At 35.0% G+C, this 27,778-nt stretch overlaps 4 protein-coding genes and 1 long non-coding RNA gene across 6 annotated transcripts; 2 read left to right on the top strand and 3 right to left on the bottom strand.

The window, feature by feature from the left end:
• The first annotated feature begins 1,388 nt into the window (after positions 1 to 1,388).
• LOC129312640 (bifunctional nitrilase/nitrile hydratase NIT4A) lies at positions 1,389 to 5,435 on the top strand. Its single transcript, XM_054955313.1, has 5 exons — positions 1,389 to 1,722; positions 2,065 to 2,244; positions 3,977 to 4,270; positions 4,441 to 4,722; positions 5,113 to 5,435. Exons 1-5 carry the CDS (start codon positions 1,503 to 1,505, stop codon positions 5,262 to 5,264), a joined length of 1,128 nt encoding a protein of 375 aa, XP_054811288.1. The 5' UTR covers positions 1,389 to 1,502; the 3' UTR covers positions 5,265 to 5,435.
• A 2,571-nt stretch (positions 5,436 to 8,006) lies between these two features.
• On the bottom strand, positions 8,007 to 11,473 carry LOC129314492 (uncharacterized protein At5g41620). Of its 2 annotated transcripts, none has more exons than XM_054957943.1 (3): positions 10,573 to 11,473; positions 10,361 to 10,474; positions 8,007 to 9,781 (listed from the first exon to the last, which is right to left on the bottom strand). In XM_054957943.1, the coding sequence occupies exons 1-3, from the start codon at positions 11,029 to 11,031 to the stop codon at positions 8,417 to 8,419; spliced, it is 1,938 nt and encodes a 645-aa protein (XP_054813918.1). In that variant the 5' UTR covers positions 11,032 to 11,473; the 3' UTR covers positions 8,007 to 8,416. The 2 variants fall into 2 exon arrangements, with proteins under 2 accessions (XP_054813918.1, XP_054813919.1); XM_054957944.1 differs by having other exon boundaries at positions 10,361 to 10,471.
• Positions 11,474 to 14,380: 2,907 nt separating this feature from the next.
• On the bottom strand, positions 14,381 to 16,085 carry LOC129314637 (photosystem I subunit O). The gene is made up of 4 exons (XM_054958122.1): positions 15,926 to 16,085; positions 15,763 to 15,835; positions 15,478 to 15,657; positions 14,381 to 14,713 (listed from the first exon to the last, which is right to left on the bottom strand). The coding sequence occupies exons 1-4, from the start codon at positions 16,005 to 16,007 to the stop codon at positions 14,623 to 14,625; spliced, it is 426 nt and encodes a 141-aa protein (XP_054814097.1). The 5' UTR covers positions 16,008 to 16,085; the 3' UTR covers positions 14,381 to 14,622.
• An 882-nt stretch (positions 16,086 to 16,967) lies between these two features.
• LOC129314638 (uncharacterized) lies at positions 16,968 to 17,664 on the top strand. The gene is made up of 2 exons (XR_008594198.1): positions 16,968 to 17,085; positions 17,185 to 17,664. It is a non-coding gene; the product is annotated as an uncharacterized LOC129314638 (long non-coding RNA).
• Positions 17,665 to 22,405: 4,741 nt separating this feature from the next.
• LOC129314244 (F-box protein At2g27310) lies at positions 22,406 to 23,594 on the bottom strand. Its single transcript, XM_054957615.1, has one exon. The coding sequence runs from the start codon at positions 23,516 to 23,518 to the stop codon at positions 22,499 to 22,501; it is 1,020 nt and encodes a 339-aa protein (XP_054813590.1). The 5' UTR covers positions 23,519 to 23,594; the 3' UTR covers positions 22,406 to 22,498.
• Between the last annotated feature and the right edge of the window lie 4,184 nt (positions 23,595 to 27,778).

Here is a 27,778-nt window from a genome sequence, read left to right as displayed (position 1 = left end):
TGAGCACCAAAGGCACAGATTGGTGTATGAGATATCATCTTTTTATGTTACCTCTTTATTTAGTTTATGCAATGTATATGATGTCAACCTAGGAAGTTTCTGACTTTTTTTGAGCATGTTGACTCTACTGTTGATTAACCATGCGTATATTACTATAAGGATCCTGTCTATCTCTCATGGTTTATAACTGGGCTAGTATGCTTTACCGTGAGGATTCAATTTATCCCTCAGAGTTTAATGGTTCACTTGAAATATTGATGCTGTGATCAATCTTTTGAAAATCTTAAATAGCAATTCATGACATGTTTGTTGTAACATCTTAAGTTTTAAACTTGAAACTTTAATTGTTTAAAAAGGGTAAATTGGTTAAAATATATGATTTATAAATTAATGATGTTTTTGAGACACTAATAGAGTTATTGGATCTTTGGACAGCTTGGGAAAGAAGCTAAGAGTCACAAACTTAATAAAGAAAGTTAAGTAATCGATAAGTCTTGTTAAGATATTAATAAGTATAGTTACGCGATTAATAAGTAACTTAGTTTTGTTACAGGAGTCACATACTTAACAAGAAAAGTTAAGTAATTAATAAGTCTTGTTAAGATATTAACAAGTATAGTTACGCAATTAACAAATAATTTATTTCTGTTGTGGGAATCATGGGGTTAACAAGGAAAGTTAACTAATTAACACGTCTTTTTAAGGTATTAACAAGTAAAATTATACGATTAACAAAAAACGTAATAATCAAGTGGTTTGAAAATAAGGTTTATTATATGTATAATTTTATGTATTATATAATCGAATGAGTTAAGTAGCTTGGTGATCTAAAACTTTTTGGTGAACTAAGGGGTCAAGGGTTCTACCCCACTTTGGCCACCTTTGGAGAATTTAATTTTCTAGCCTCAGCCAATGATGATCCAGCCAGTGGCCGAAATTCCTGTTACAAAGGTCTAGTGGTTGCTGTAGCTAGAGAGGCTTCAGTCCCCACCGGTAGTGCTCTGGCGACGGTGACTGATGGTTTTTTTTTTATATATTTAAAGTAAGAGTATTTTTATCTTTTCTTAATTCAACTCATTTTTAATTTAATCTTTGGAGATTGAATTAAAGTTTTAAAATCTATTGAAACCCATTAAAAAATATATTTTTTTTTGTGTCCTTAAATGAAATTTTCCAAAAGATATGGCACTTTTATATTTATTTTTTTTAAAGTCACATTTCTTTAAAGAATAACTTTATTTACAAATAATATCCTTCCAGTCCCTTTCAAGCTGAGAGCCCGAAAGCGCTTCACCAGGGGTATTTTTGTAGATTTTTTTTTTTTTTTGGGACTAACTGAGCTGTAGTCTGTAGAATAGATTTGAATGATATGTTGATGATTCTGGAACCCTGGCCTCCCCTATTTTGGTAAAGGCATATAGCCGAACCTCACCAGTCCGCTGATTCAGCCTCATTGAAATTTATTTATTTATTTTAATGACTATAAATGGAGTAAAGACGTCATGCAAACAATTGTGTCTGCTGGGCTGAACCATTCCAATACGGCAAGAGACAACGGAGGAGAAACCCCAGGGAAAGGCATGGCGCTTGTAACTACTCAAACTGTCAACGATGGCCCTTTGTTCGCCGAGGTTGATATGGGCTCCGATAACACCACCACCACTGTCCGAGCCACCGTCGTTCAGGCCTCCACCATTTTCTACGATACACCCGCCACTTTAGGTCCGATTTCCTCCCCCTCCTTTTTCTTCAGATGAGCTCTCTGACTGATTGACCTGGATTCTCATATGGATTTCAAACTGTTTGACCCCAAGAAACCCCTGTACTCTGTTTCTTATTTTACTTATAAATGGAGCTTTTTTTAACCCTTGTTTTTGAGTAAAAATGATCGTTTGGGCGCTTGGAATTGCTCCAAGTGAATTGAATGTGTCGTGTGATATGTATATGTCTTGGAGTTATTTGCTTCCTGCTTGAACTATACTGTCGTTTGTTAAAATGTAGATGTTGGACTGCGGGTGAATGATGATTTCTTTTATTGCTGATGATTGTTCAACGTTGAAGCAGATAAGGCTGAGAGGTTGCTGGCTGAAGCCGCAAGCCATGGATCCCAGCTGGTTGTGTTTCCAGAAGCATTTGTGGGTGGCTATCCCCGCGGGTCCAGCTTCGGTGTTGCTGTTGGAAATCGCACGGCTAAGGGTAAAGAGGAGTTCCGCAAGTATCATGCTGCAGCCATTGATGTCCCAGGTAACCTTGTTTTTAATATTTGCTGATACAGCTCCTGTGGATTCCCAACTATTGCCTGTGTAAATTCGATAGAAACATGTCTCCAAGAAAATGTACAGGCATAACACTGAATACATAGAATGTAAAGATAGTTCTGTGTCAATGTTCATGTTTTGGAGCACAAGCAGGATTTTCTAGTTTCGCTTCCATTCCAGATGGTATTGAAATTCTGTTGTTGATAATAGATCAAATAATCAAGCCTCTATCGATTAGCTAGTTGTTAAGTCTACTATTGCTAACAAGGAATAGAATTACTTTGGGCATAGTTTTTAAATTGAAGGGTTAAATGGCAATATGGACCCTAAACTATAGGGCTAAGGGCAATTTGAACCCTAAACTTATATTTGGTATATTTTGAACCATGAACAATTAAACTTGAGACAATCTAACCCCTATTGTTAATTTTATCCCAATGGCCATTATGTGTCCAAAAATTCTCTCCCCTTCTCTTCTTCTCTCTCCCTATTCTCTCGCTCTGTTCCTTCTTCTACACAGATAACAAAAGGCCAGACAGAGAAAATTATAAAGCTGACGAGAAAAGTAGAAATAACAATTCAGTCATGGTGCTGCAACAAAATGGTAAGAAAAGCATTAGCGAGCATTTGACCCAGTTGAACTTGAGCCTTCATGATGAGATGAAGATTATCATGGAAAATGGCAAAACCTTGCATTTTAAGACACTACCTAAGATACTACTTAATTTAAATGCACTTCCCCCCACCAATTTGCTTCATCAAATAGATTAAATTAAAGAATGGCATTGCACACTTTGAACCGACTTGCTCTTTAAAAATCCACATAACAATAGCAGCACTTTCTGCCTCTTTCTCTCAGATACGAGGCAGGATACATATAAGATTATCAGATTCTCTATTTTTTTCCCACTAGAACAGTACAAGCAGTGAAGCCAGTGAGGCTCCTGAGTTCGGTGTCCAGAACACCCCAAGCAAATTCGGCCAAAAATTGGGCGAGAAGGAACAAAAGGGTCAGAAGTCAGAACTAAAATCTACCGATATTTTCATAGGAACCATGTGATGAGCAGCAAAATAATAGAAACTCAGAAAATGAAACTCAGAAAATAAATTCCCTCAGGATATAATCTCACTCATGTTAACTATCCTTTAGGTGATTCATAATCTCATTAATAAAAGCTAAAGAAAAAGAAAAAAAATGAAAAGAGAAAGAGAAAGAGAAACAAACGACTAATTAACTGATACTGATGAACTAATCCTTAAGGTGATTCTTCCCATGGTGGAGGAGAGTGGTGAAGGATGTCAGCGATCCAGAGGACATGGCGGTGTTTGTCGGAGGCAATATGGAGAAGGCAGAACCGAGGAGAGGATAAGCTTTGGAGATGGCAGTATAATTTCCTGTGTCTGGCTTTGTGTTATCTCTGTGGAAGAAGGGGCAGAGCGAGAGAGTAGAGAGTGAGATAAAGAGAGAGGGAGGAGTGAGGTAGAGAGGGAGAGAGAGAATTTTTGAACACATTTGACATTTGAATAAAAGTAACAGTAGGGATTAGATTGTCCCAATTTTAATTATTGAGGATTCAAAATGCACCAAATATGAGTTCAAGGTTTTAATCACCCTTGAACTTATAATTTAGGATCTATATTGCCATTTAACTCTAAATTGAATAGATCAGTGAAACTCTAGCCATACCTTTTTACTAACCTGTATGATGTTGTTGTAGGCCCCGAAGTTGATAGACTGGCGGCAATGGCTGGGAAGTACAAGGTTTATTTGGTGATAGGTGTGATAGAGAGAGATGGCTACACGCTATATTGTACTGTTCTTTTCTTTGATCCTCAAGGTCGTTACCTTGGAAAACACAGAAAAGTTATGCCAACAGCAATGGAGCGGGTTATCTGGGGATTTGGGGATGGATCAACCATCCCAGTTTTCGAAACTCCCCTTGGAAAAATAGGCGCTGCCATTTGCTGGGAGAACAAAATGCCTCTTTTGAGGACAGCCATGTATGCAAAAGGTAGACATTTTTCTGTTAAATTCTGCTGTGTTGTGCCCAAGATGACATATTAACATTGGATGTGAAATATCAGGATAACAAACACTATGATGGCTTGTTTCAGACTACTTGTTTATCACGGGAGATAGTTTTGTTCGGTATAGCTAAACCTATGGAACTCTGTTTCCCAGGTGTTGAGATATATTGTGCACCTACTGCTGATGCTAGGGATGTGTGGCAAGCATCTATGACCCATATTGCTCTTGAAGGTGGATGCTTTGTTCTGTCAGCAAACCAGTTCTGCAGAAGGAGAGATTACCCACCTCCTCCCGAGTATGTTTTCTCAGGCACAGAAGAGGACCTGACACCAGACTCTGTGGTATGTGCTGGGGGCAGCGTCATTATATCACCCTCTGGGGTTGTTCTGGCAGGACCCAATTATGAGGGGGAGGCTCTGATCTCAGCAGATCTTGGTATGTTATGCTACTTGTTTTTTTTTTCTCCCATTCATTCATAAATGCTGATTCAACTACATCACAATGTTCAGCAGCAACTATATGTTTTAGGGCCATACTGTTTTATGGGTAGATGTGATGTCTTTCAAGAAACAATGAAGGAAAGCTATCCAATGCCCTCTTTCCTTTTCCCAAATCAGAACACAGAAAGCATCAAAGTGCATTTAGTTTTTATTTTTTGGGCCAGACACATAATAAAATTAAGAGACTATAGTATTAGTATAATATATGCAATAAAGTTGGATCCGCTGCTTTGTGAAAGATACTGTAGTTGAATTTCGAGAATATTTGATTGATTATTGTGCTGAGTGGAGAGCAAGCTCAAAATGATGGTGCTGGTGAACACAGATCTGGGAGAAATAGCGAGGGCAAAGTTTGATTTTGACGTGGTTGGACACTACTCAAGGCCTGAAGTGCTGAGCTTGACGGTGAGGGACCATCCAACAAACCCAGTTATTTTTGCATCATCTTCAAAATTCGAGGACTCTCAGAAATCATGATCAGCATTTTCTGGATGTTTCCATTTCGGAATTTTTACCCCCATGTGCCGGACGGGGGATATAATATTAGCTTGCACTGTCATTATTGTACGTACTTTTGTACCTGTAATCAATGTATTTGATAAACAAACTATATTATTCGTCAATAATACATCGTATCTTCTACGTTTAGTCCAAAATTTGTGGTGCGTGGCATGAAAGGAGGACTGGAGGAGTGAGGCGTGCTAAACTTCTGTATAAGAATGCAGATCGTAGCGCCTGGATGCTGGATTTCCTAATTCCTAAGGAGACCCTTTTTGAGTGTCACTGAGCGTCAAGTGAAAGGATGTTGTTTTGCATTTTTGTTTTTTTGGGATAGAAATGAGGGCAAAGCCCAATGTTTTGCATTTATGTTTAGTCTCGACCGTCCATGCTATCTCACATTCCGCGTATGCTATCTTAGCAGGCCATAAAAAATTTTGACGGTTCGTTTTCTCTTTGTCTACGAAACCAGATGTCTAGCTGAAACTTTTTTTATAATGTAGGATGTGAATAATAAATTCTTATGACGAGTGGATTTGTATATTTGTATAACTTGTCATGGTGTGTTTTTTTTTTTCTTCAACGAATTAAATTACATGGTGGGATAGATTTGTCATCTGTGCCTTTTATAGTGGTCACAAAATAGTGTGCCTCTTATGAATTTAAAAGGTGTGGATATAGAGATGTCTGAACCGAAAAAGCTTCGTTTCTTCGGTGTTTTGGGTGCTCTGCTGGCAAGAACGGGAAGGTGGGAACTGAAGTAACCGGAGCGTTTCTGAGAAGCAACGCGAGAATAAAATGCTAACGACTAATGGTTCGATGTGTTTGTTTTCTTTACTCGTGATCAAGCGTTTTAGTTTTTATGATAAAACAAGTACCATCTGACAAATTAGTTTTGTGATCAAACTTTTCCGTGAGAAGAATCCGATTCCCTATGATCGGCAAATTGGATGCAACTCATCTTGAATTAAGACGTTTAGGATGCGAACTTACCAAAACGCGGGGACCAAATAAATTTACGACAGAAAAAAAAAAAAACCAATACACAAATATGCGATGAGTAGGGGGGAATATTATTATTGGTAAAGATGTGAAATAGATCGTCCTATGTCACTAGAATGCAGGAATCCATCAGTATCACAAATAGCCTTGGATCAAGATATTTGGTATCATAGCACAGCTCAGCAAGTGATTCATCAGAGCCTCTACCTTCTCATGGAAGACTCTAATAGTTACAGCTTTAAACACATGATATTTCAAGACCCTTCTGACTCTGCTACAGGATGGAAATCTCCACCAAATGGCTACATACGTGTGGACATGGATGCCTCTGTCAATCAACAAGGATATGCTACATGTGGGGGAGCTCTTAGAGATGAACATGGGGATTGGATACTTGGATTCAAACAGGAGTTGGGCAGTGTATCTATCATAGCTGCTGAGATATTAGCTGTTCAAACAGGTTTAGATGTATGTAAACAACAAAACTTCAAAAAGATCAAGATGTTCTCTGACTCTTTGGAAGCAGTGAACATACTTTTCTGAGATGGTGGCAATAACTCAACCCTTAAGAATATAGTGACTCAAATTAAAGAGTTGATATATAGAGATTGGGATCTCATCATAAGCCAGACTTCAAGAGATTTTTTGGGTTATGCTGACTACTTAGCAAAGAATGCTCATGGAGTGGGTGAAGACATCATGCTAATATGGCACTGTTCATCAGACTGTTTTGCTATCTTATTGTCAGACAGGGACGAGTGTAGTCAGCCCTTTTCTTTTCTTTTCAAGCTACTGCTTGCCTTTGTAATAAAAAAAAAAACAAAGAATGCAGTGGAGGGGTTGGATGGTCCTGTGTCACTTGAATGCAATGTAAATGTTGGTATCCAAATGTGGCCGCATTCAATGCTCATCAGGGTTAAGAGCAATTTTGGCATTTCAACCCAAATTGATCCTTAATGTCCATTTAAATTAATTTTTAAATACTTTTAATATTGTATTTATTAAAATAAAAAAATATAAAAAATTTTTATATTAAATTTGGACTATTTAGTGTATATTTAAATGGTTAATTTATAAAAATTATAAATTTTTAATATTAAATTAAATTATCTAAATTATATCTGATCTGTCCAGAGTTTATTTGAACAATCAAATTATAAAATTATCAAAAATTTTAACATTAAATTGAACTGTTAGATTAAATTTTTACTGGTCAAATTAATAATGAACATATTTATTAAAATTTTAAAAATTTTTATAAGATAAACATAATTTTTGACTCATGTACTTTACTTATATTTTGCTTTTCATTCTTATATTTTTTTTAATATTTTAGATCCATACACTTTTATTTTTCCTTTTTGAGCAAAATATAAGAACTTTGAAAGGATCCAAATAATATAAAATAAAAGTGTAGAGACATAAAATATTATAAAAAAGTATAAGAATCAAAAATAAAACATGAATAAAGTATAGAGATCAAAAATTATATTTATCTTTTTTTTATATTAATAAATATAATATTTAAAATATTTAAAATTAATTTAAATGAACTTCAGGGGTCCATTTGAATTGAAATGAAAAGCCAGAATTATCCTTGTCCCTTATGAATGTAAATCGGTATCCAAACAAAAAAACGGCAATGGCATAAGGATTCAGAGGACGGCGTTCAAACGTTTGAATCCTTGGAAGTATCTAATAATGCTCTCTCCATCAGTCTGTCGCGGCCAGAAACTACTGACTCTTTCATTTAAATCTCAGCCATACAGCCGGAATCTCGTTTAGCAGTACTATAGTTGCTCTTATTTTCAGCTCTGGCACCCAACAACTCTCCATTATTTTCTTCTCAAACCATAAAAAATCCTGTCCATGCCACTTTTACCCTCAAGTCTCGCTACCCTGGATTCACAAAAGTTGCTCTTCTCCTTGCAGAATCTTTAAACGAGAAACGATTAACCAGAAGCAAAACTGTTGTATGCTATTCTATTTATTTAATTTAATTACTATATACATTTTCTTGATGCAAACTATTGCGCCAGTGATTGTGACCCTTAAACATATTCAACAGCACGAGTTAACAATTTGGAACAACAATAGTGAGAGCTAGGTATTGTGCTAACTGTCATCTCTTACCGTCCGAACTTTCTTCCCGCAGCTTCTTGAATCAAATCTCCTCTCTCTACGACGACAGAATTATCCTCAGATTCGCCAACTGTATCCTGCAGAAAGAGTGGTTGGCCACATCTCTGATCAGGATTAGCACATGATGTGCTGTCTCGGAAACCCATGATAGACCTGTAGCTCTCAATTTTATCCTTGTCGTCTCGGGGATGAGCTCGTGAAGGCAACCCACTGGATATTTCCTGATCAAGCTCATCAGAAATTTCCTTGATTTCTATACCGAAATCCCTCTTAGTAGAACCGCCATTTCCCTTGTTGAAACAAATACTTGTCCACTGAATTTTCTCGGAGAAAGATTTCCTCCCTATACTTTCTTTGTCCATTGAAACTCTTCCTGAATCGTCTTGAGCATCATTTTCATAAGTATAACTCCATTTGTAGCTTCTATTGTCATTGTCCATGTTTAATTCAATGGAATGGAGATCGCTGTCAGCAGAGTCATCTCCTTCGTGCTCCACTCCATTCCCAACATTCAAATCGTCCTCTTTCCAAGCAGCTTGATATCCCCAACAGGTTTTGTTCAAATCAGATTCAAGTTCCTTTATTTGTTTGAACTCTGGAGAAATATCACCTTTTCCTTCGTCAACCTTAGTACTCCAAAAGGCCTCAAGCTCATTTCTCAACTTTTCGAGGACAGCATTTTTCTCCTCAAATTGATATTTAGCCTCTGAAAGTTTCATTTGAACTCTCTTCTCGCGCAAATCATCAGCCAACTGAAACATTTCCCTCTCCTTTTCCACTTCTTCCCGAACTTTAGCTGACTCCCTTTTCAGTTCTTCGACCTGTGCTCTGTCTTCTTCGATACCTTTAGCTAGTTCATCACAAATTTGCTCCAGAATCTCCTTTGCCCGTTTCTCCCTTTCTAGCTCTTTCGATGCTTTTAAGTGTGAAGCTTTTGCATTAGCCATTTCTTTGGCAATCTTTTTGTTCAACCTTTCAGTTTGCCTTCTTAGCTTCTTCTCCACCTCAAGCTCCTCTGCAATGTGTGTTATCGCATCTCTAACCTTTTCACGTTCTCTTCTTTTCCAAGCAGCCTTTTCTTCTGCAAAACGCTTCATGAGGAACTCAGTATCATTCTGATTTGAGCTCTGTTCTTGAATGAAGTGGTCAATCTGGTTGCAAGCCCGATCAAGTTCACTTCCCAGGGCCAGAATGACGGGTATGCTTGACGAATGCTGCTCTTGAAGGCACATTTGATTTAAAACCTTCAGAAGCTTCTTAGATGTAGATAGGCCACTTCTGGCCTCCTTCAAACGGTTCTTCACTCCTGCTGTGCATTTTCCACAAGTCTTGTTTCTTTGCTGATTCGCTGCCTGCAGTTTGGCATAATTCAGCCTCATGCTTCCCCCGAAAATCAGAAAATAGAAATTAAAAGTAATTTTATCTCAAACGAAAAATCTTTATAGTTTACAGATATCAACTTGAGATTTGCTAAAATGAACAAACTGACAGAATATCCAAGCAATACTACAAGGCCGAGAACAAAATAAATTTCGTACTTAATCATTCAGATCGCATATAGTTTCACGTGAATTTACTAAATATCGCATCAGAACAACAGTTCAGAGTGAAAGGAGAACAGCTGCTTGAACTTAGATTAAGTGACCTATAAGTATGATTTCTGAGTAACTAAGGTTTTGGTTGTTACAAACTTACAGAGTTACAATGTGGTTGAAAACGAAAGAAGGCTAACTATCATCATGCTGATCGAAAAATGATCATTATAAGATAACGTTATTAGACAACTTTGAAAATTTGTAGCCAGCTCGTCTCATGTCATTATGATTGACCACCTTCCACTCCCATATCAGAAAAGCAGAGTTAAATAACTGGAAGATCATTATGAAAATAACGACAAGTACAAGGTCATATGTTTTCTACATTTATCGTACCTCCATGAAACCAGGACTGCTAAGAAAATCGAACCCTCCGGAGTCGTGATCCCCCAGCCGGAGTTTATTAGACACTCTTTTTTTCAATTTTTCACCTTGAATCCCGTTCATCTGCTGCGCCAACCAATTTTACAGCAAGAACAGGAAGTCATGTTAGATGCTATAAACCAATATAAAAAGAGGCCTCAAATGAAAATGCGATGAGGATTCACCTCTGACTTAGGACTGTCCAATGGATCTGACACATGAGACCGCAAGAAGTCCGATCTCGATAAGCTCGTGACTTTCTCTCTGCTTCTCGCCCCCTTGCGTCTCCTCACTTGTTCAGTCTTCAGATCCCTGTCGATCTTCGATGAAGATACATCGTTGATTTCCCACAATGCAGCAGCGAGCTTCCTCGCTGAGACAGAGACGTCGTTATCTTCGCTAGTGAAGCCAGAAGGAGGAGGCAAGGGGCTGGGGAATTTAGCAAGGTGATGGGGGGCGGTAGAAGGGGAGGACGCCGTGCGAGTCTTCCACATGGGTACGGGGGTATTGGAACCTCCTTTCTTGGCAACCAAAAAGGCTCGCTTGAATCGGTATTTGCGTGGGACCAAAGAAGAGGAGGAGGAAGAGGAACGAGCTCGCTTCCTGATCTCGTTGCGATTGTGGAGGGAGGGGCCAGAGGACATAGTGAGGCGAAGGGAGAGGAAAATTCAGGGATAGGGTATGCAGAAGAGGCTAAATTGATGAGGTGGTTTGAACAGCGTGAGGAGGGAAAACAGGTGCGCAGAGTTCATGGGGAGTGGCCTGGAATTCAGCAAACAAAAGTGGGCCAATCAAAGCAGTGGAGATATGATCAGGAGCGAGGAAAGTGGGAAGGTGTGCAGAAATGGAAAAATACGTTAGAGATGGAAAGGAAGGGGAAGGAAGGAGGTCGAATCTATGGCAGAGGGTAGAGTGGTGAGCGGAAAGTTGAGATGGTCAGCAAAATGCGACGGAGGGCTTAAAAAGGACGAGGAGGGAGAGAGAGAGAGGAGGGTGGGAGGCACGCGCGGAGAGGAGCAGATGATGAGGTGCATCGAGGAGGGACATGCATGTTCATCCAAACGAGGGCCATTTCAAGTATTTCATGTTTCTTATTCTATTCAGACCTGCTTCTGTGAATTGATTCGTTTTCAGTCCATGTTCTTTCTTAACCCCCACCCTCAGTGTTCATCCATAAAGAATTCTTTCTTAAATCATTCTCTCTATGGCTTCATCAAAAGATATATCTCTTAATACATCATTTTCTCTTTAATACTTGACTAAATCGTTGCACTTAATTATATGTTTAGAAAAACTAAACCAATATTTAGATTGATTGACTTGTCCGTGATGCATCATGAAAAGTTCAACACAAGGGTTTTACGTTATCCAAACTTTTAGATACAGTAATTTTTTGAGCTCTAATATATCTAAGCTGCTTTTGATGTCTCTGTCACTTCCTATATGGTAGCCCTATATACTTTTTTTTAACCCCAACACTTTTTTTCAAAGAAAAATAAATCCAATCACCTCCCATGTTTTTTTTTTGTGGCACCTCCATCTTATTTTACATCTCACTGAGTTATAACTTAATTCTTAAATTTTAATTTAATTTAAAATAATTTTTATACTTTTAATAATTTAAAATATCAATCTCTATATTTTTAAAAAAATAAAATTATAAGATTTTAATATTTATTTAGACTAAAAGTTTTAGTAATTTAAAATATTAATCCTTAAATTTTAAAATAATTTTAATAATTATAATTTTATTTTCTAGAATATGGGAACCGTTTTTTCAATTATCAAAATTACAGGATACAGTAAATTAAAATTTAAAAATTAAGTTACAATCAAATTAAAACTATAAAAATTTAATTATAACAAGTAAAAATTTATAGATTAAATTATAATTAAGTAAAACTATATTAATTAAATGATTAATTTTCTTTTATTGTTATCACCTTCTTGTATGTATGTTATTATAACATGTTTTTACACACACAAATAACAATAATAAAATTCATAATAATTAATAAATGACATTATTTTTCAATTATTATATAGCTAATCATTATCATTTAACTTCCGTATATTGTGCTATGTAGTTAAATAGCATTTGACTTTCATCTATTTAAAAAAAATGTTAAAGGGAAAATATTTGAAAGTGTATTTACTATTTAGGTGCAAGTATATTCAATGATGATACTTTATATTTGTATAAAATATTGCATTTATCGGTATATACGGAACAAATTTTATTTATCATATGTTAATTAACTTTTTTTACTGTAATAACATAAAAAGTGACTAATTATTTACAGCAAACATATAATAAGGTAACCAAATGAAAAAAAAATACACAAAATTGTTGAGCCCATAATTTTACATCACACAGAAAATATTGATTTTAAATGAAAATAATATAAAATAAACAAATAAACAAATATATGAGAATTAGCGCCGCCTAAGCAAGGCATCCCTCTCTTGGTGGGTGCAATGAATGACGGATAATCAAGGGAGCATGCACCCACATAATTGATCAAACAAAAAGATAATCCCAAGATTCAAGTGAAATTAACTCTAATTTTATTAACAACGGTGCGTCCCAAAAAGGCTATAAGCAGAAGATTTTGCCGCAAAAACGCACGAGTACGAACGAGTAGGAATAATTATTGGATTTGGAGGCTAATCTTCGCTATCTAATCAATCACTGCCCTTCCTTTTAGCACGAGCATGGCCCCCACACAACCTCCTCAAATCATCGCTGGTTTCACTCATAAAATGACTTCTTAACTTATTACCCGAAATCTTAAAAACAATGTGTGCAAGTTAACAATTTTAAAAGAATGAACATGAAAAAAATTACTTAATTAAACACTTTACAAACTCAAACTTTTAGAATTTCCAACTTAGCTTTCGATTTTTTTTAAAAAAAAAATATGTGTTGACATGGACATCTTTTTTAATTGGCAAACTTGGACTTGTTTCATTTCAGATTTCTTCAGAGTGCACCATGTGAATTTTCTTATTTTATTGCTATTAATTAACACATTATCCATATCTTTTCTTACTTTATATATCTCATTTTTCTGATAAAAAAGAAATGCGAAAAACACCAATAAAAAATATGCACATGATCAGTTCCCCCAAATTCACATACTAAATGCTGGCTGCATTGTGGCCACACCACTTGTTCACCCTCTTCCCAAACATGCTGCGTGATTCCATTCCTCCCTTGCTTGCTCAGAGACCAATATTCAAGAGTTCTTTAGTCTGTCAAGTTGAACAATTTCTCAATGAACGTGTTGGAGTTTCCAAGTATCATGATTCATTTTTCAACTCCACACTCATACAGTGAACTGTAACCTGGTATTCTACTATCACGATATAATAAAAATAATTTATCTGCTGATATTTCAAGTTTCAAAGTATGGTAATTAGACGATTAAAGTTCCAAGTCCAACTTCTCAAGACAATTTAAATTTCCCCAAAATGTTAGACCTCCCTTGCTGGCTAAATTCACTAGGTGTTAATCCCACGTCACAAAATATATACATTTTTTTGTCGAAAGTTGCATGGCAGTGGCATGTGGTTGTAGGTCACCGTTGTCTTCTTGTTCGTTTCTTGGAGCCAGCCTGCAGCTTTTTGCTATTATATGGGCCCAATGTATCTCTCCTGAGATCCCCTCCACACATTAGCTCGTCCTTTTTTCCCCCTCTTCGCCAGATAATGATGCTTAGTGTTCATTATTGGTTTGGCAAAGATAAGATCTTTCAATGACATTAATTAAGTTTGAGGAAGAAAGACAAAAGTGAAATTGCATTATTGAGTATTTCGTCTTTCACATGCACAGGTTGTACAAGAGGGGGAGGCTCGTTTTCCATAGAACGTTCTTAATGAGACAACCAAGATGCCACACGTGGCTGATTAAGCCTTTGCCTAAAGTAATGTCTCTTTCTTCTTTTGAAGGCAAAAAAAAGGGGGGGGGGGTTCTGGCATAGGTTGCAGCACTGGCAGGAAACAAGAGTACTTTACGTTACATTGAGAGGAATGTTAAAGGGCGGCATGAGAGGGTATGAGCACAGACAGTACAAAGGAAGGAGATGGAGTCATGGAGATGTAACACGCAGAATTTCTAACAGAATAAAAAAAGAGAAAAAAGTAGCGAATAGAGATACATTAATAGATTACAAGGAGGTGAGAGCCTGAGAGGCACAAAAGCAAAAGGAAAACAGGCCATGAAAGCGGAGGATTCAAAAGTAGTCTTCAGTCCTTCCCTTGAAGCCAATTTGCCCAAAAGTGAGGCACAAGAACAGCCCTAAGTGCCACGTGATCAACCATAGCCTGCTCATAACGAAAAACGCCCGCTTAGCGTAATCCCAGGGTTAAGTATATTATTTATCAAAAAGAAGTTGCATGTAGCCCGGTCCCACGGTCTAGTGGTCAGGACATTGGACTCTAAATTCAGTAACCTGAGTTCAAATCTCGGTGGGACCTCGTAAGATGAACTTCTTTTTCTTCTTGTTTTCATTTTTTATTTATTTAAGTTTTAGTGTTTCTGCCTCAAACAAAAAGTCAGGCCTTCTTATATTCAAAGGAACGGGCTCGAAAGTATTACACTGTTACTGTTTATCTCCTAAAGCCCACCTATTCCTTTCTCCTGACCGGGACAACTTAATAGTTATTTCATGGGTAGTGCTCCCATTCACCCGATCACACACACACACCCACACACTATTATTTCTTGCAAATTTAAAATGACAACTAAAAAATTTTCAATAGAGAAAAACTTCATGATCCTCCAATGATTATGAAATTGAACGCTCTCAATTTTTGTGATCCTTCAGGATCTTCAATTCATTGCACTGCCCCTCTTTTCCACTTTCAAATGCATCGTTCTTCTCTTTTTATGTTTGTATTGCAGGACTAGAGTATGAGCATTATTGACATCTGGACTGTTTTTAATTTACTTAGTTTGTTAAAGGCTGAGAGATTTTCCAGAATGTTATGGTGAACCAAGATTGGATTAGTTGAAGCACAAAACCAATAAGCATGACAATTGAAACCAAAAATAAAGATGAAATATGGATGAAATGAAGTAGGCTTACCAGAACTGTGAAGTGAGAGCAGGAGGGGCAGGGAAGTGAGCGAGCTCAGCCCCAATGCTCTCAAAGAAGAGTCCAGTCAGGCTCTTCCCATTGATTGCGGGTATACTCGATGGAGCTATCCAACCGATCAACCCGAACCCGATCACATTGAAATCCGTCCTCAGCCAATTCCTCTCGAAACTTCTCATTTCCCAACCAACCAACAAACCCACGATTTCATTCTTCAAACCCCGTTTTTACTAAAATATTGAATAAACAATTCAGGTGTTGAGATCAGTAAATTACCACGTAAATCTTCCTCCTGAGGCACCCGCTATTCTCAGAGGGTTCCTTGCCTTCACCGGCGATTTCAGAAACCCTGCAACCAAGCAAGTCGATCATATCCTAATACACATGACCTTAAGTTAAAGTTGACGATTGAAAAAGCGGCGGATTTTAAAGAAGTGACCTGAGGTGAGGCGTGGAGCGGACAACGGCGATATGCTGACGAGTCCTACGACCGTCGATGGGGTGCCGAAGGTGGTTGCCATTTTCGCAATGAGATTTTCTTTACCACAATCGCGATGCGTTAAAACTTAAAATGGTTCTGGCGAACTGTGATTGGTCCAAAATCAAATCCTGCCGTTTCTGATGTACATTCGGATTGCGTGGATGAGGATGCTACTCAATGAAGTTGTGCCACGTCAGTATTTCCAGGATAAAGTTGGGTCCACGGTAACATCATGCGCTTCGGCCTCTTGCTGTGGGCATCCAAGATCGGGTTCTCATTTTCAACATGAATTTGCCAGAGCCTGAGGCCATGAATAGCCTACTGGGCCATCTCAAAATAAATCAGCATTTCTAAAATATGATACGGTTTTTTCTTTTGGGAAAAACCTTTAAGCCCAATTTCCAAGAATATTGACATGTCTTGCAAAGGGTAAATTAAGCGTTTCTAAAATAATTATATTCAATTAACATCGACAATACTTCAATATAATTCAAAGAAATGGTTATGTAAACGTTTTTGAGAAATTACCTGGACAACACCCCAATTTGATCCAAATAAATAGTTCTTTAAAAAAAAATATAGCCAAATCACCAAGATTAACTCAAGTGATAAGAAAGGGATGAAGTGTCTGTAAAGCTCAAGTTTTTAAACTTTATTGACATATAAAAAAATTATAAAAATATTCTAAAATTTTTTATCAGAAGAACCTAGTATTTTTAAAAAAAATTTAAGCTATTTCACTTTGAAATTTTAAAAAATAAAGCTACCTTATCCAATCATTAAATATGGTAAATATTGACAATTAAAATTAAAATTTGACCATTGAAATTTATACCTAGCAATTTTTTTATGTGATCTGTGTACTATCCACGTGGAATATAATTGAACCCATAAATTTTACTTTGACCAGACTCCGAACCGTTCCTTTTGCGTTAGCCAAGGGCCCACCTTCAGAAATTTTACTTCTTTCTTCTCCTTCTTTATTTACAGCGCCGGAGATATTTACTCCAGAAACTCACGTGCCAGAGATCGCAATATCACGTCGGGATGATTTCGGGTCTTCGTGGGTCCTGTGTCGGGTCCGAGACGAGAGATCGAGACAGGGTTTATCCGTTCTGGTTCGTTGCTTCTTCTTGAGTCTTGCCCTGCTACTGTAGTGGTCTATTTTTGTAAGATGCATAAACAATACAACAAACTGGGGGTCTCTTCTGCTGCAGGTGATTAACCATGGGGTGGATTTGGAGGCGGTGAAGAAAATGTCAGAGGCGGCGTATGAGTTCTTCAAGTTGCTGGTGGAGGAGAAGATGAAATTGAAGTTCTGAAAGGAGAGCAGGCAGATCCGCTTTAGGTCTTGGAAAGAGTACAGAGGAAGAGTCATAGACAAGTCAAGTTTCCTTCCCCGATCCCAAACCCGCCAGCAGAAGAGGAGAAAAAACTCGAAGAGAAAGAGAAGCCTGAGCCTAAGGAGAAGAAAGAAGAGGTTTTTTTCTTTTTTTCCCCCTTATTAACATGTTAGCCCCCTTTATCTAGAAGAAAGAAGATGAAATCAAGAAGAAGAATCGGCGGAGCTGGGCCTGAGTAGAATCAACTTGACCTTGTGCTGATTGTATATTCGTTAGTTCAGTTGTTCAATCTCTGCTTCTTTAGTGGCCTATGGTTTTCGGATTATGGGTTATGTGTGTGCTGATCTGATTTCATTTTCAAAAAATTCTGAAGTTCCAAGAGCTTTACTTTGCACCTGCTTCCTCCAATCTAGCCGAATCAAAGTCAAAGACTGGCACGGACTTGAACAAAAGCTGAGGACGCCTCACTTTTTTTTTTTTTCTTATTGACATTTCAGTCCCCTGAGTAGAATCAGTGGAGTTGGACCTGGATAAATCGAAGGTGAGCGTTAAGGGGGTGTTTGAAACGGCAAAGTTCGTTGAAGTCGTGCAACCTGGAGTTCGATTAAGGAGGAAGAAGAAGAGTATAGAAAGAGGTGAAGCCATGGATCAAAGTAAAAATTAACAGTCAAACGTTTTTTTTTTTGTTTTTTTAAAAAATTAATGGTAATAAAAGTTTGTTATTAAGAGATTTCATATATTTTACAAAATATTTTTAAATTTTAAATCATACAAATTGATAATCAAGCAAAAGTTATCAATATAAATTGGAAATAGTCATTATTATCTGGTTGTCAATGTTTTTAATTAAATTATTAATGTGCATGGTTTAAAATTTAAAGGTATTTTATAAAATTTATAAAACTTTTTAATAATAAAATTTTTTCTGATGAGTGAATGTAATTTTTTTTTTTTATGTTTTTTGGCTAAAGTCAAACGCCAGTTCGGTGGCATTGTGTTTTTTTAATTTAGGATGATATTGGTTTAAAAAGAAAAAAGTTTAAGAATTAAGATATAATACTCCTTATCTTTTAATTCTTAAAAAATAATAATAATAAAGTTGGAAACAGAGATTATTGGTGGGAGGGACAATTGCCTCCATGAAAAAGGTAAAAAAATTATTTAAGATTTAATTAAAATTACATTTGTCTCCCCCTTTAAAATTACAACTGTTGTTGTAAAAAATTAATTACCCCACATTCTTTTTAAAATTATCAAGCATATATATTTAAAAATATTATTTACTCTTATATTCATTATTAAAATAAATTTATGATTAAAATGACATTAATATGTATATGGTTAAAGTGTATTTTTTATCCTTTAATTTTGTATAAGGCTTTAATTTAGTCCTTTAATTTTATAAAATATTTTTTCAATCTTCAAATCTCTGTTAGATTGAAATGATTATTTTTCATTTCAATTATAATTATTTTAAAAAATTAACCATATTAGTCAATATTTAAAAATATTTTATTAATCTTTAAAATATTAATATAGGAATTTTTTATTCATAAAATTAATGATGTTAGGGTTAAAGAATTGAATGATATTTTATAAAATTAAGAGATTAAAATAAAATTTTATATAAAATTAAAGTACTAAATGTATATTTTAACTTATATATTTTTTAAACTTTTCATATGATTTATTTATATATTATTTTAATTAATATTTAGAATTATATTTTTTTTGAAAAATATTTATATTTATATTTAAGTATACATTTTTCCCCCTCAATTAAATTTTCCTGGTTTCGTCACTGACCGGGAATATGTGTTGGGTTAAATGGATTTAGTAATAGTCAAATGGGTTGTCTTAAGGAGAAGCCATCTAAAATAAAAACAGATTTTTTTCTTTTTTTAGTTTTGACCATTTGAATTTGTGGGTTAAACGATTCGACCCATTTGACACTCTTTTTGTTGTTTTTTTAACCTGATATCAAACCCAAATTCCAAGCAGCATTCAAATATGGTTATTTTTTTATTACTGATGAATGACCATTTGATTGGGATTGTACATTGCATATTTGAAAACTCTGATTGTATAGTGCTCCTATCAGCTTCATTGATAAGGCAAATTTTAAAAGTTCTATTTGATTCTATTTATAAGTTATGGTATAATTTTTTAAATAATATTTAAAATATATTTTTTAAAATTATCATTCATGAAAAAAAAAGTAACATGATATTATTTTTTAAATTTATTATCTAGTAACATATTCAAAATTCTATACACTTTTATTCCTTATATTTTTTATATTAATATTGATGAAATTGATAGAAGGGAATATGTCACATCATCTAGCCTTATTTGATTTTGTTCCCATTTTTTATTTTTCTAAAAGTCTTTTGTAATAGAAGTTTTAGAATTATTTTTTAAAACAAAACAAAATAAAAATTTGCCTGGTTATATTAATTTAAAATTAATTTTAAAATTAAAAATATAGGCTACTAATAATGGTTTAGATTGTTAATGATATGATTTAGGATAAAAATTAGTCAAACTAGCTATATCTTTCAATAGTCAAATATAATATGTTTTAAAAATAAAAAATAAAATAAAAATAATTTTTCAGATGTTTCCATCTAAAAAAAATAAAACAGTTTTAAAGATAATTAAATGCAAAACATTTATCTATATATCTTTTTTATTTTTTTTAAAAACATTTTTAAAAAAAATAAAAACTAAACAGGTCCTTAAAACTATTTTACAATTCAGTTTTTAGAATTATGTTTCAAAACAAAATAAAATGAAAATACGTTTGAATTTGTTAATTTAAAAAATGTTATAATAAAAAAGTAGATTAATAGTGATAGTTGCATATGATTGATATTAGATTTTTTTATATTAAGTATGCTTAAATATAATATACTCTATCAAAATAAATTAATCTATTTAATTATATACTTCTTAAGCTTATACATGCGTGATTCATCTTTTAATCTTTAAATGTGAGACTTCTTTTATATTTTAATATTTTTTTATTACCTTTTTTCTTATTTTTATCATTTCTTTTTCACAGGCTTGTACTTTTTTTTTAATCTCAAGGGCAACAGATCTATTTAATTTCTTCTTATTTTTCTTCTCTTTCTATCTTTCTTTTTTTAATCTCTTGTTATTTTTTTTTCATCTTTCATCTTTTCTTTTCATTTTCCTCCATCTCTCTCTCTCTCTTTTGTTTTTTTTTTCCCGATGAAATGACTTATAATTTTTTTTATATTAAGTATACTTAAAGATAATATATTTTATAAAAATAACTTAAACTATTTGATTAAATATTTCATAAGTTATGTATTTATAATATATCTTTTAATCTTTAGATGTATAACTTCTTTTATATTCTAATAATTAATAGTGGTGATTTATGATAAAAATTTGTCAAATTAATTATAATTTTTAATAATCAAATACAGTATATTTAAAAAAATTAAATAAAATAAAAACCATTAAAGTTGTTTCTTTTTTTTATTTTTAAAAATAAAAATAAAAATAGTTTTGGAAACAATTAAATTCAGAACAGTTATCCTTTTTTTTTTTTAAATTATAGAAAACAAACAACCCCTTAATTCCTTGTTTTGTGATTGTGATTTTCTTTTTTTTTTTTTGGGGGAAGCACAAGCAAATGAGTACGAAGCAAAGGAAGGAAGTGGCGTGAGCGTGATCGTGATCGTGATCGTGAATTAAGAACTAAGTTAACGCATGATATGCTCTGGAGAAAATTTAAGATTAAATGATGAGTATTACGTGACATATAAATTTAAAGTTGATTACCAGATCAGTTTTAAGGTTTCAAGATTATTAAAATTAATAAAAAATTGTTTGAGTCTGTTGGTTGAGTTGGGAAAATCTCAACCTCTTACAAAAATTGATCGACCCAGCTCCGCTCAATTCATACCTCGACTGAGACAACGGTGAAAAAGAAAACACAGGATGCGGACAAGTGGTGACTCGAGAAGTGAAATCGCTGGCGTACGATGGAGGATGTTAAGTTGTTGACCTCTTAGATCCTCAGCGGACAACTTCAGATGAGTGCCATATCATATGTATGGCTTGTGATTGTATTTGTCACTTAAATTTGGAGTTCAACCATAATAATAATGACCTCAAGCTTTCAATTTTCTTCTTTTCCCACTCCACGTCCACTCAGACCTGCAAATCACTCTTTCAAATTTGAATACTGATATGAGCGTGACGCAACATCAGTCCATTGACACCAGAATCTTTTGAACCAATGTATGATACGAAAAATCAAATTTTGATAAAACATATAGTTATATTATACTGATAATGAAAGATCAGCTGGGAAAGTTCCACATGATAATGAAATAATATCATCGAAATAAACGCAGAAGGGTCCGCGGCTTTGGAACGCAGGATCCGGAGACGGGTGCTTTGCGGTTTGATGGTTTTAGAGTCAAGTTATGAAGTTAACGTCCAATAAGGCCCAGCACCCAAGTCCTCCCTGTCGTTTTCTCCGATTCCTTCAGTCGTTTGACCCTCTGGTCCAACACGGCTTCCCACGCCCGCACGGCTCTTCTATTGCGATGTCCTCTCTGCGTTGCGCGCAAATCAATTTGCCTCCCCGCCTTGCAATCTGCTCTGTGGCCGATCCACGTCCCCATTTTTAAGGCCGAAACATCTCACACTTTGGCACATCCCATTGACAACACAAACTCAAATCTTGTTTGCTCCGATTTTTGTTCACATTTTTTTGTAAAGGGTTTAAGTTACATTTGGTTGATTCAAATAGCGAAACTGAGTCTCTAGTTAATGACTGAATGAAGCTGCGCCAAAAAGGGAACCGTAATGTGTTTCATCAATGCAATGTTTAGCTGCCTGTTACTCTAGTTAATGAGCGAATGAAGTTGCACCAAAAAGTAGATGGTCGATTAAATGTGCTATGTAACATTATCTTTCTGTTGGATTTAATCTACGGTCATTAACCCGGCATGTTTTGTTTCGAGCCTTGCTACTTGCAATTCCAGGCTAAGAGTGTCACGTGCCGACATTGAAGGCCTTGCCTCCTCTGCTTTTTCTGGACTCTCAGTAAATATTGTAGAAGATGAAAGAATTCACTGCTATGCGTTGCTGCATTGATTGCTAATTACACTATTCATCCAACTATTTCTTTCTGTTACGTTAGGACTCAGAACAGCATAAACGAGCAAAAGAATAAAAAAACAACGATGATAACCATGACTGAAATCATGTCCATCGCTTTCTCTATCCTCTGCTTCCTCTCCCTCCTCTGTCTCTTCATCCGCAAGAATTTCTCATATCTCCCTTTTGCTTCCTCTCGGCTCACCTTTTTCCTCTCCGCATTCTCCATCGCACCCTGCAGAATCCCCAGACTCTCCTTCCCGCTCAGGTTTTTTCCTTCCATATCCTCCACCGTCAAGCTCGCTCCCCTCACGTGCATCTCCCCTCCAACCTTCCCGCAGCACGTGACCTTTATCGTGCACTGCACCCACTCCGGTGTCTTCTGATCACGCGCCACCGTCACCGCGTACAGTATCTCCAGGTCCCTAGTCAACCAGTGCCGCTGCACGGAAACCGGCCTCCTGCTGGATAGATTCACCGATCGCTTCCGGGTCGGGTCGATCAGGATCCAGCTCAGACTCAGGTTATCCTCCAGGTGCTTCAGCCACTCCTCGTCTTTCGGTACGTATTTAACGGGAGTCGGCACAAATTCTTTCGGTTGGAGCAGGTCGACCCACAGAGGCGAACAGAGGAACCAGCTTGTTTGCGAATCGGTGCGCTGAACTTTGGAGAAGATGGGCGTGTCCTTGTAGTACATATCGACGGCGGAAATTAATTCCCCGGAGGGAGAAGGACGGTACAATTGCTTCGTCTTGGAAGGAAGAGCATCGAGAGAAGGGAAGGAATCGTAAAAAATGGCACGGTGACCGTTGGGGAAGGCGGAGATGACATCGCGCACGGACGGGTCGTCGAGAGAGGGCCACGTGGCCGTGCAGATATTCTTCCAGATATCATCTTCGGTGCAGAGACGGCGTAACTGAGCTGACGCACATGCGGCGGAAGCGAGAGTCGGGCCATCGAGTCGAGTGAGGATGTGAGTCTGAATCACGTCAGAGTGGATGGTGGATATGGAAGAACCGGCGCCACCATCGACGGTGGAAACCTCTGATGCTGAAGGCGGATCCATCGTAACGTCAAGAACAGATTTGAATGTTAGAATACAGGAAGATGTGATCAGGTCGCGACACCGAGGGGGGTGTGGAATGCAAATGGCTTTTTATAGCGCTAAATAAGCATAGTAAAAGTACAAAAAAACAAACAAACAAACCAAAACCAAAACAAAAACAAAAAAAGAAAAGCCACGTGGAGTAGTCAAGTCAACACTGGCTGTCAGCTCAAAACTAAACATTATTCAAAGATCAAAGCAGTTTTCCCAGTACTTTACCTTCGATGGAGCCATCCTGGACATTTCGTTTAATGTAACAACTTTTATTTTAGAATTAACAAAAAAAAGAAGTCCGCTTTACTAACGAAATAGAGATCAGATAACCAGGAACAATTTGACCATTACATTTATGTCACTTTCTCATTTTACTTACTTACTTTTTTTTTTAAAACGCGGTGTAGTTTAATCGGTAATGCATGTGTTAATCCTTACTTGTCAATAAAAATATAAGTCCAATTTTGCTCCCAAACCTGGTAAATTATCGTTGTTTATAATGGATTACCTTCTCATAAAAGTGCAAGCTGCGTAACAAATCTTGTAATACAATCACCGTATAATTCCGATCAAGAATCTTCCATTCAAAATCTCCATAGAATCTTATATAGGCCGTGAAATTATACATGATAGATCAACCAAATTGATTGATTGATAAAATGGTCATTTGATTTTGGGTAATTATGAGAAAACCCGGTTGGGTTGTCAGGCTGAGGCCGGTTGACTGGTCGAGATAAAAAGACACAGTTTTGGAGGCAGAGCCGGCTTAATTAACATTTAATTGAAAAGCTAATGCATACTTTTTATATATAAAATATTTTTAATTAAATCATAAAAATTAATAAAAATTAGTGATATAGTTAAAAGCACAATAACATTTTAATTTTATTTTTAATTATTGTAAATAAAAATAATTTTTTTAAAAGTAAATTAATGAGAGTATTTATTTTTTTTAATTTAATAAAAATATAATGATTCATTTATTAAAAAAATGTTCATAATTTTTTATATTTAAGAATAAAATTTTTTTAAAAAATTTTTTATATATAAAAATGAAGAGAGAGTTATTATTAAAGTAATAAGCCGCCCTGGAAGGCATGAGGATGACGTGTTCATTTATCTGATCCATTTATCGGCCGTGGCACGCTGGCTAATCATTGCGGATCAGAGGTTGTGCGGCACATCATTATTGATTCATTTTATGGAGTGCATGGGTTTTATCCCTTCTTGTTTATTTGTGCGTGACTGTAATTATATATACGCTCAGTCCTCTTTACAAAGAAAATTCTAAATTTGATTCCCAGTTCGTCTTAGAATATTGTAATTTTTGTCACGTGTTTTTGTGTATGATGAAATATTTGAACGGATCAATGTGATAAATAACGAACTCGTGCCGTGCTTGCATGTTCTCCGTTCTTTCAAAATAGCAGGGTAATAACTACCGGAGAAAAGTAAATTGGAAATTAATAACCGGAACTGCATGATTAACAAAGTATATACTGTATACTGAGAGAAAAATCACCGCCTTAATGTTATGGGCACTTGAGCCAGGATACTGTGATCATTTACCAAATCAAACACTTAAGGTGTAATCAACAATTTCCATCTCGTAACAGTCTAGATTGCGAACATACAATTGAACAAGATCACCAAACATTGATTTGGATTAAAATAAAGTTCAATTATTTGAAACTTATCTTGTTTTATCTTTTTGGGCAGACTTTTAAAACTCAAAGAAGGTCATTTTTTCTTTGTTGACGAAGGAGCAGTGACAGTGTGATCTATTGGTTTAAAATCTGAATTCCATGCCATCACTTTATTGTTAATTTAAAGCATATTTAATCCTAATAATAGTTAATTTACATCACCAGACAAGCCCCATTTGATTTACACGTTTGGCCACCGTCCATGCCTTCTCATCGTTTGTACTTTGTGTGATTCGGAACTAATTGGAACCCATGTCTATACTGGATCATACCCATGCGAATGCTTATATGGTCATTAATAAAAAACATAAGCATGTAATTAAAATTGTAGGAATTCCCTTCACTTGTTGAAGGCCACCCGTTAAATCTTGTCACTCGCGCGTCTTTTTTGCCCCACAGCTAGTCTTGTCACTTTTGATTGTAACAGGTAATTATCGAACTATATAGATGATTCATCATCATCATCATCATCAAGACGTTAGATGTGATACAGAAATATTTATGTACGCCTCACCAATCACCATATATGCTTTTAGCATTGAAGCTAATAATCACGGGTGGTTATTAAGAGATGGAGATGCAATTGGCATGGGCAATGCAGGGGCATTATATCAGGAGACGCAATTAACGGAAGGTGGGGTCATATTTTCAGAGAGAGGGGGGTATGCTGTTCAAAAACCCCCCCAACTTTAATGGGTGCCATATTTGACATAAGTGAATAATATAATACTCCTTTCATTAAAAAGTATAATATATTTTTAATTTATTAAAATATAATTTTTAATTTTTTTAAAAAATATTCTTATTAAATAAATTATTTTATATTTATTTTAAGATAAAATATCCTATTAAATAAAAATAAATATAAAAAAATATAATTAATTTAAAAATAAATAATTATTTTATTAAAGTAAAATTTAATTAAAAATATTTTATATTTATAAATGAAGGGGTACATACATGTTCATTAATTAAAACTGTTAATAACAGTGTAGCCAAGAATTGGCTCTTGTGTTAGCGATTAGACCTTTAATCTGAATTTAGTGTGCATTATTAGGGGAAAAAGTTACATTACTTATCACATTTGCCAAAATTGTCCCCAAAAAGCCACAACAAAACCTGCATTTCTTGTTGTCTGTGCCAAAAATATACCCCTATTTTTATATATAAAATATTTTTAATTGAATCATATAAATTAATAAAAAAATAATTATCTAATTAAAAATATTAAAAATATTTTAATTTTATTCTTAATTATTATAAATAAAAAATAATTTTTTAAATAAATTAATGAAAGTATTTATATTTTTTTCTTTTTAATTTTATAAGGATATTGTAATTCATTTATTAAAAAATATGTTAACAATCTTTTATATTTAAAGGTAAAAAATATTTTAAAAAGCTTTTTATATATAAGTATGGAGGGAGTATATTCCTCAACCGACAGTCGATGGCAAATTAATTAATTTCTTTTTAACGTAGAAATTAGTTTGCTTCTCCTAATAGAACATTTTTCATACGCACAATCAAGAGTCGAATCCCTGCTAACATTTTTTAAAAATTCAATTATTTGCCAGCTGCAGAGGATGTTGTTTATTTTCTAATACGAGAGTATCTTTATAATTATGTGATCGGTCACTTTTCTTTCTTTTATCTTTTTTTTTTCATACTTATCCAAATATAAGAGGACAACATGTTTTTTCTCTCCATATTTCACCTCCTTCCATTTTTCTGGCCTTATCCAAACTGCAACGCGATGATTCGAATTTAATGAGCATATATATGTGTATATATATATATAAGGGAAAAGCAAGCTAATGAATGAAGCTGAAGCTAGGGGTAGGAGTGGAAATTACCCTGTGGCTTCCGTTTACAATCCATTCGTCTCCTTCAACGACACTGAAACTGCCTTTTTATTCTTGTTCTTATCTTCGACCTCACGTTCTCGTCCCTCTATGGGCCCGAAGCTATAATATTAAACACTACACTTTCTTAACAACTGTTGACGTCTAAGGTTGTGGGCTTGGTTTAGTGGTCCTGGGGATTAAAAAATCCATTCCATATTAAATATTAATATATATATATATATATATATATATAGCTTGCCTCGTGGATCAACTAATTCGGTTTAATATTCTGATTTTTATTCTACTACTGTGGATCAACTAATTTGGTTTAATATGCTGATTTTTATTCTACAACTGTTCTCTGTCCTTTTAATCCTCGGCTGGTACCGAAATTTTCAAATGGAAGGTTCAAACTTCAAAGTGCAAATCATAATCATGCGAAGATTACTTTTAATAAGTTTTAATTAAAATCAGTTCATAAATTAAATTGATTCATGATCTAGTTTGCACAGATCGACACTCCATTGATAGAGAATCAACTTGTACATTAAGCTAAGAATATAAAAGAGAATGTTTAATTTTTGTCTCTGATATACATACACTCTGTTTATAGGTACTTGGAATTGCTTATAAGATTAAAAAACTTAAAGTAGAATTCAGCTAAATAATATATA

Source organism: Prosopis cineraria, unplaced genomic scaffold (genome assembly GCF_029017545.1).
Source record: "Prosopis cineraria cultivar Desert tree isolate PC_DT_omini unplaced genomic scaffold, ASM2901754v1 PC6, whole genome shotgun sequence".
NCBI lineage: Eukaryota > Viridiplantae > Streptophyta > Magnoliopsida > Fabales > Fabaceae > Prosopis > Prosopis cineraria.
Note: the sequence above shows the minus strand (reverse complement) of the source record. Positions and strands in the feature narration are given on the sequence as shown.

Coding starts and splice junctions, on each gene's coding strand:
- LOC129312640 (XM_054955313.1), top strand. CDS start 1,503: ATGCAAACAATTGTGTCTGCTGGGCTGAACCATTCCAATACGGCAAGA. Junction 4,271..4,440: donor GACAGCCATGTATGCAAAAG/GTAGACATTTTT, acceptor TCTGTTTCCCAG/GTGTTGAGATATATTGTGCA. Junction 4,723..5,112: donor TCTGATCTCAGCAGATCTTG/GTATGTTATGCT, acceptor TGGTGAACACAG/ATCTGGGAGAAATAGCGAGG.
- LOC129314492 (XM_054957943.1), bottom strand. CDS start 11,031: ATGTCCTCTGGCCCCTCCCTCCACAATCGCAACGAGATCAGGAAGCGA. Junction 10,475..10,572: donor TGGACAGTCCTAAGTCAGAG/GTGAATCCTCAT, acceptor TGGTTGGCGCAG/CAGATGAACGGGATTCAAGG. Junction 9,782..10,360: donor GCAGTCCTGGTTTCATGGAG/GTACGATAAATG, acceptor GCCAAACTGCAG/GCAGCGAATCAGCAAAGAAA.
- LOC129314637 (XM_054958122.1), bottom strand. CDS start 16,007: ATGGCAACCACCTTCGGCACCCCATCGACGGTCGTAGGACTCGTCAGC. Junction 15,658..15,762: donor TCAGGAGGAAGATTTACGTG/GTAATTTACTGA, acceptor GGAAATGAGAAG/TTTCGAGAGGAATTGGCTGA. Junction 14,714..15,477: donor GCTCTCACTTCACAGTTCTG/GTAAGCCTACTT, acceptor CGTTATGAGCAG/GCTATGGTTGATCACGTGGC.
- LOC129314244 (XM_054957615.1), bottom strand. CDS start 23,518: ATGGATCCGCCTTCAGCATCAGAGGTTTCCACCGTCGATGGTGGCGCC.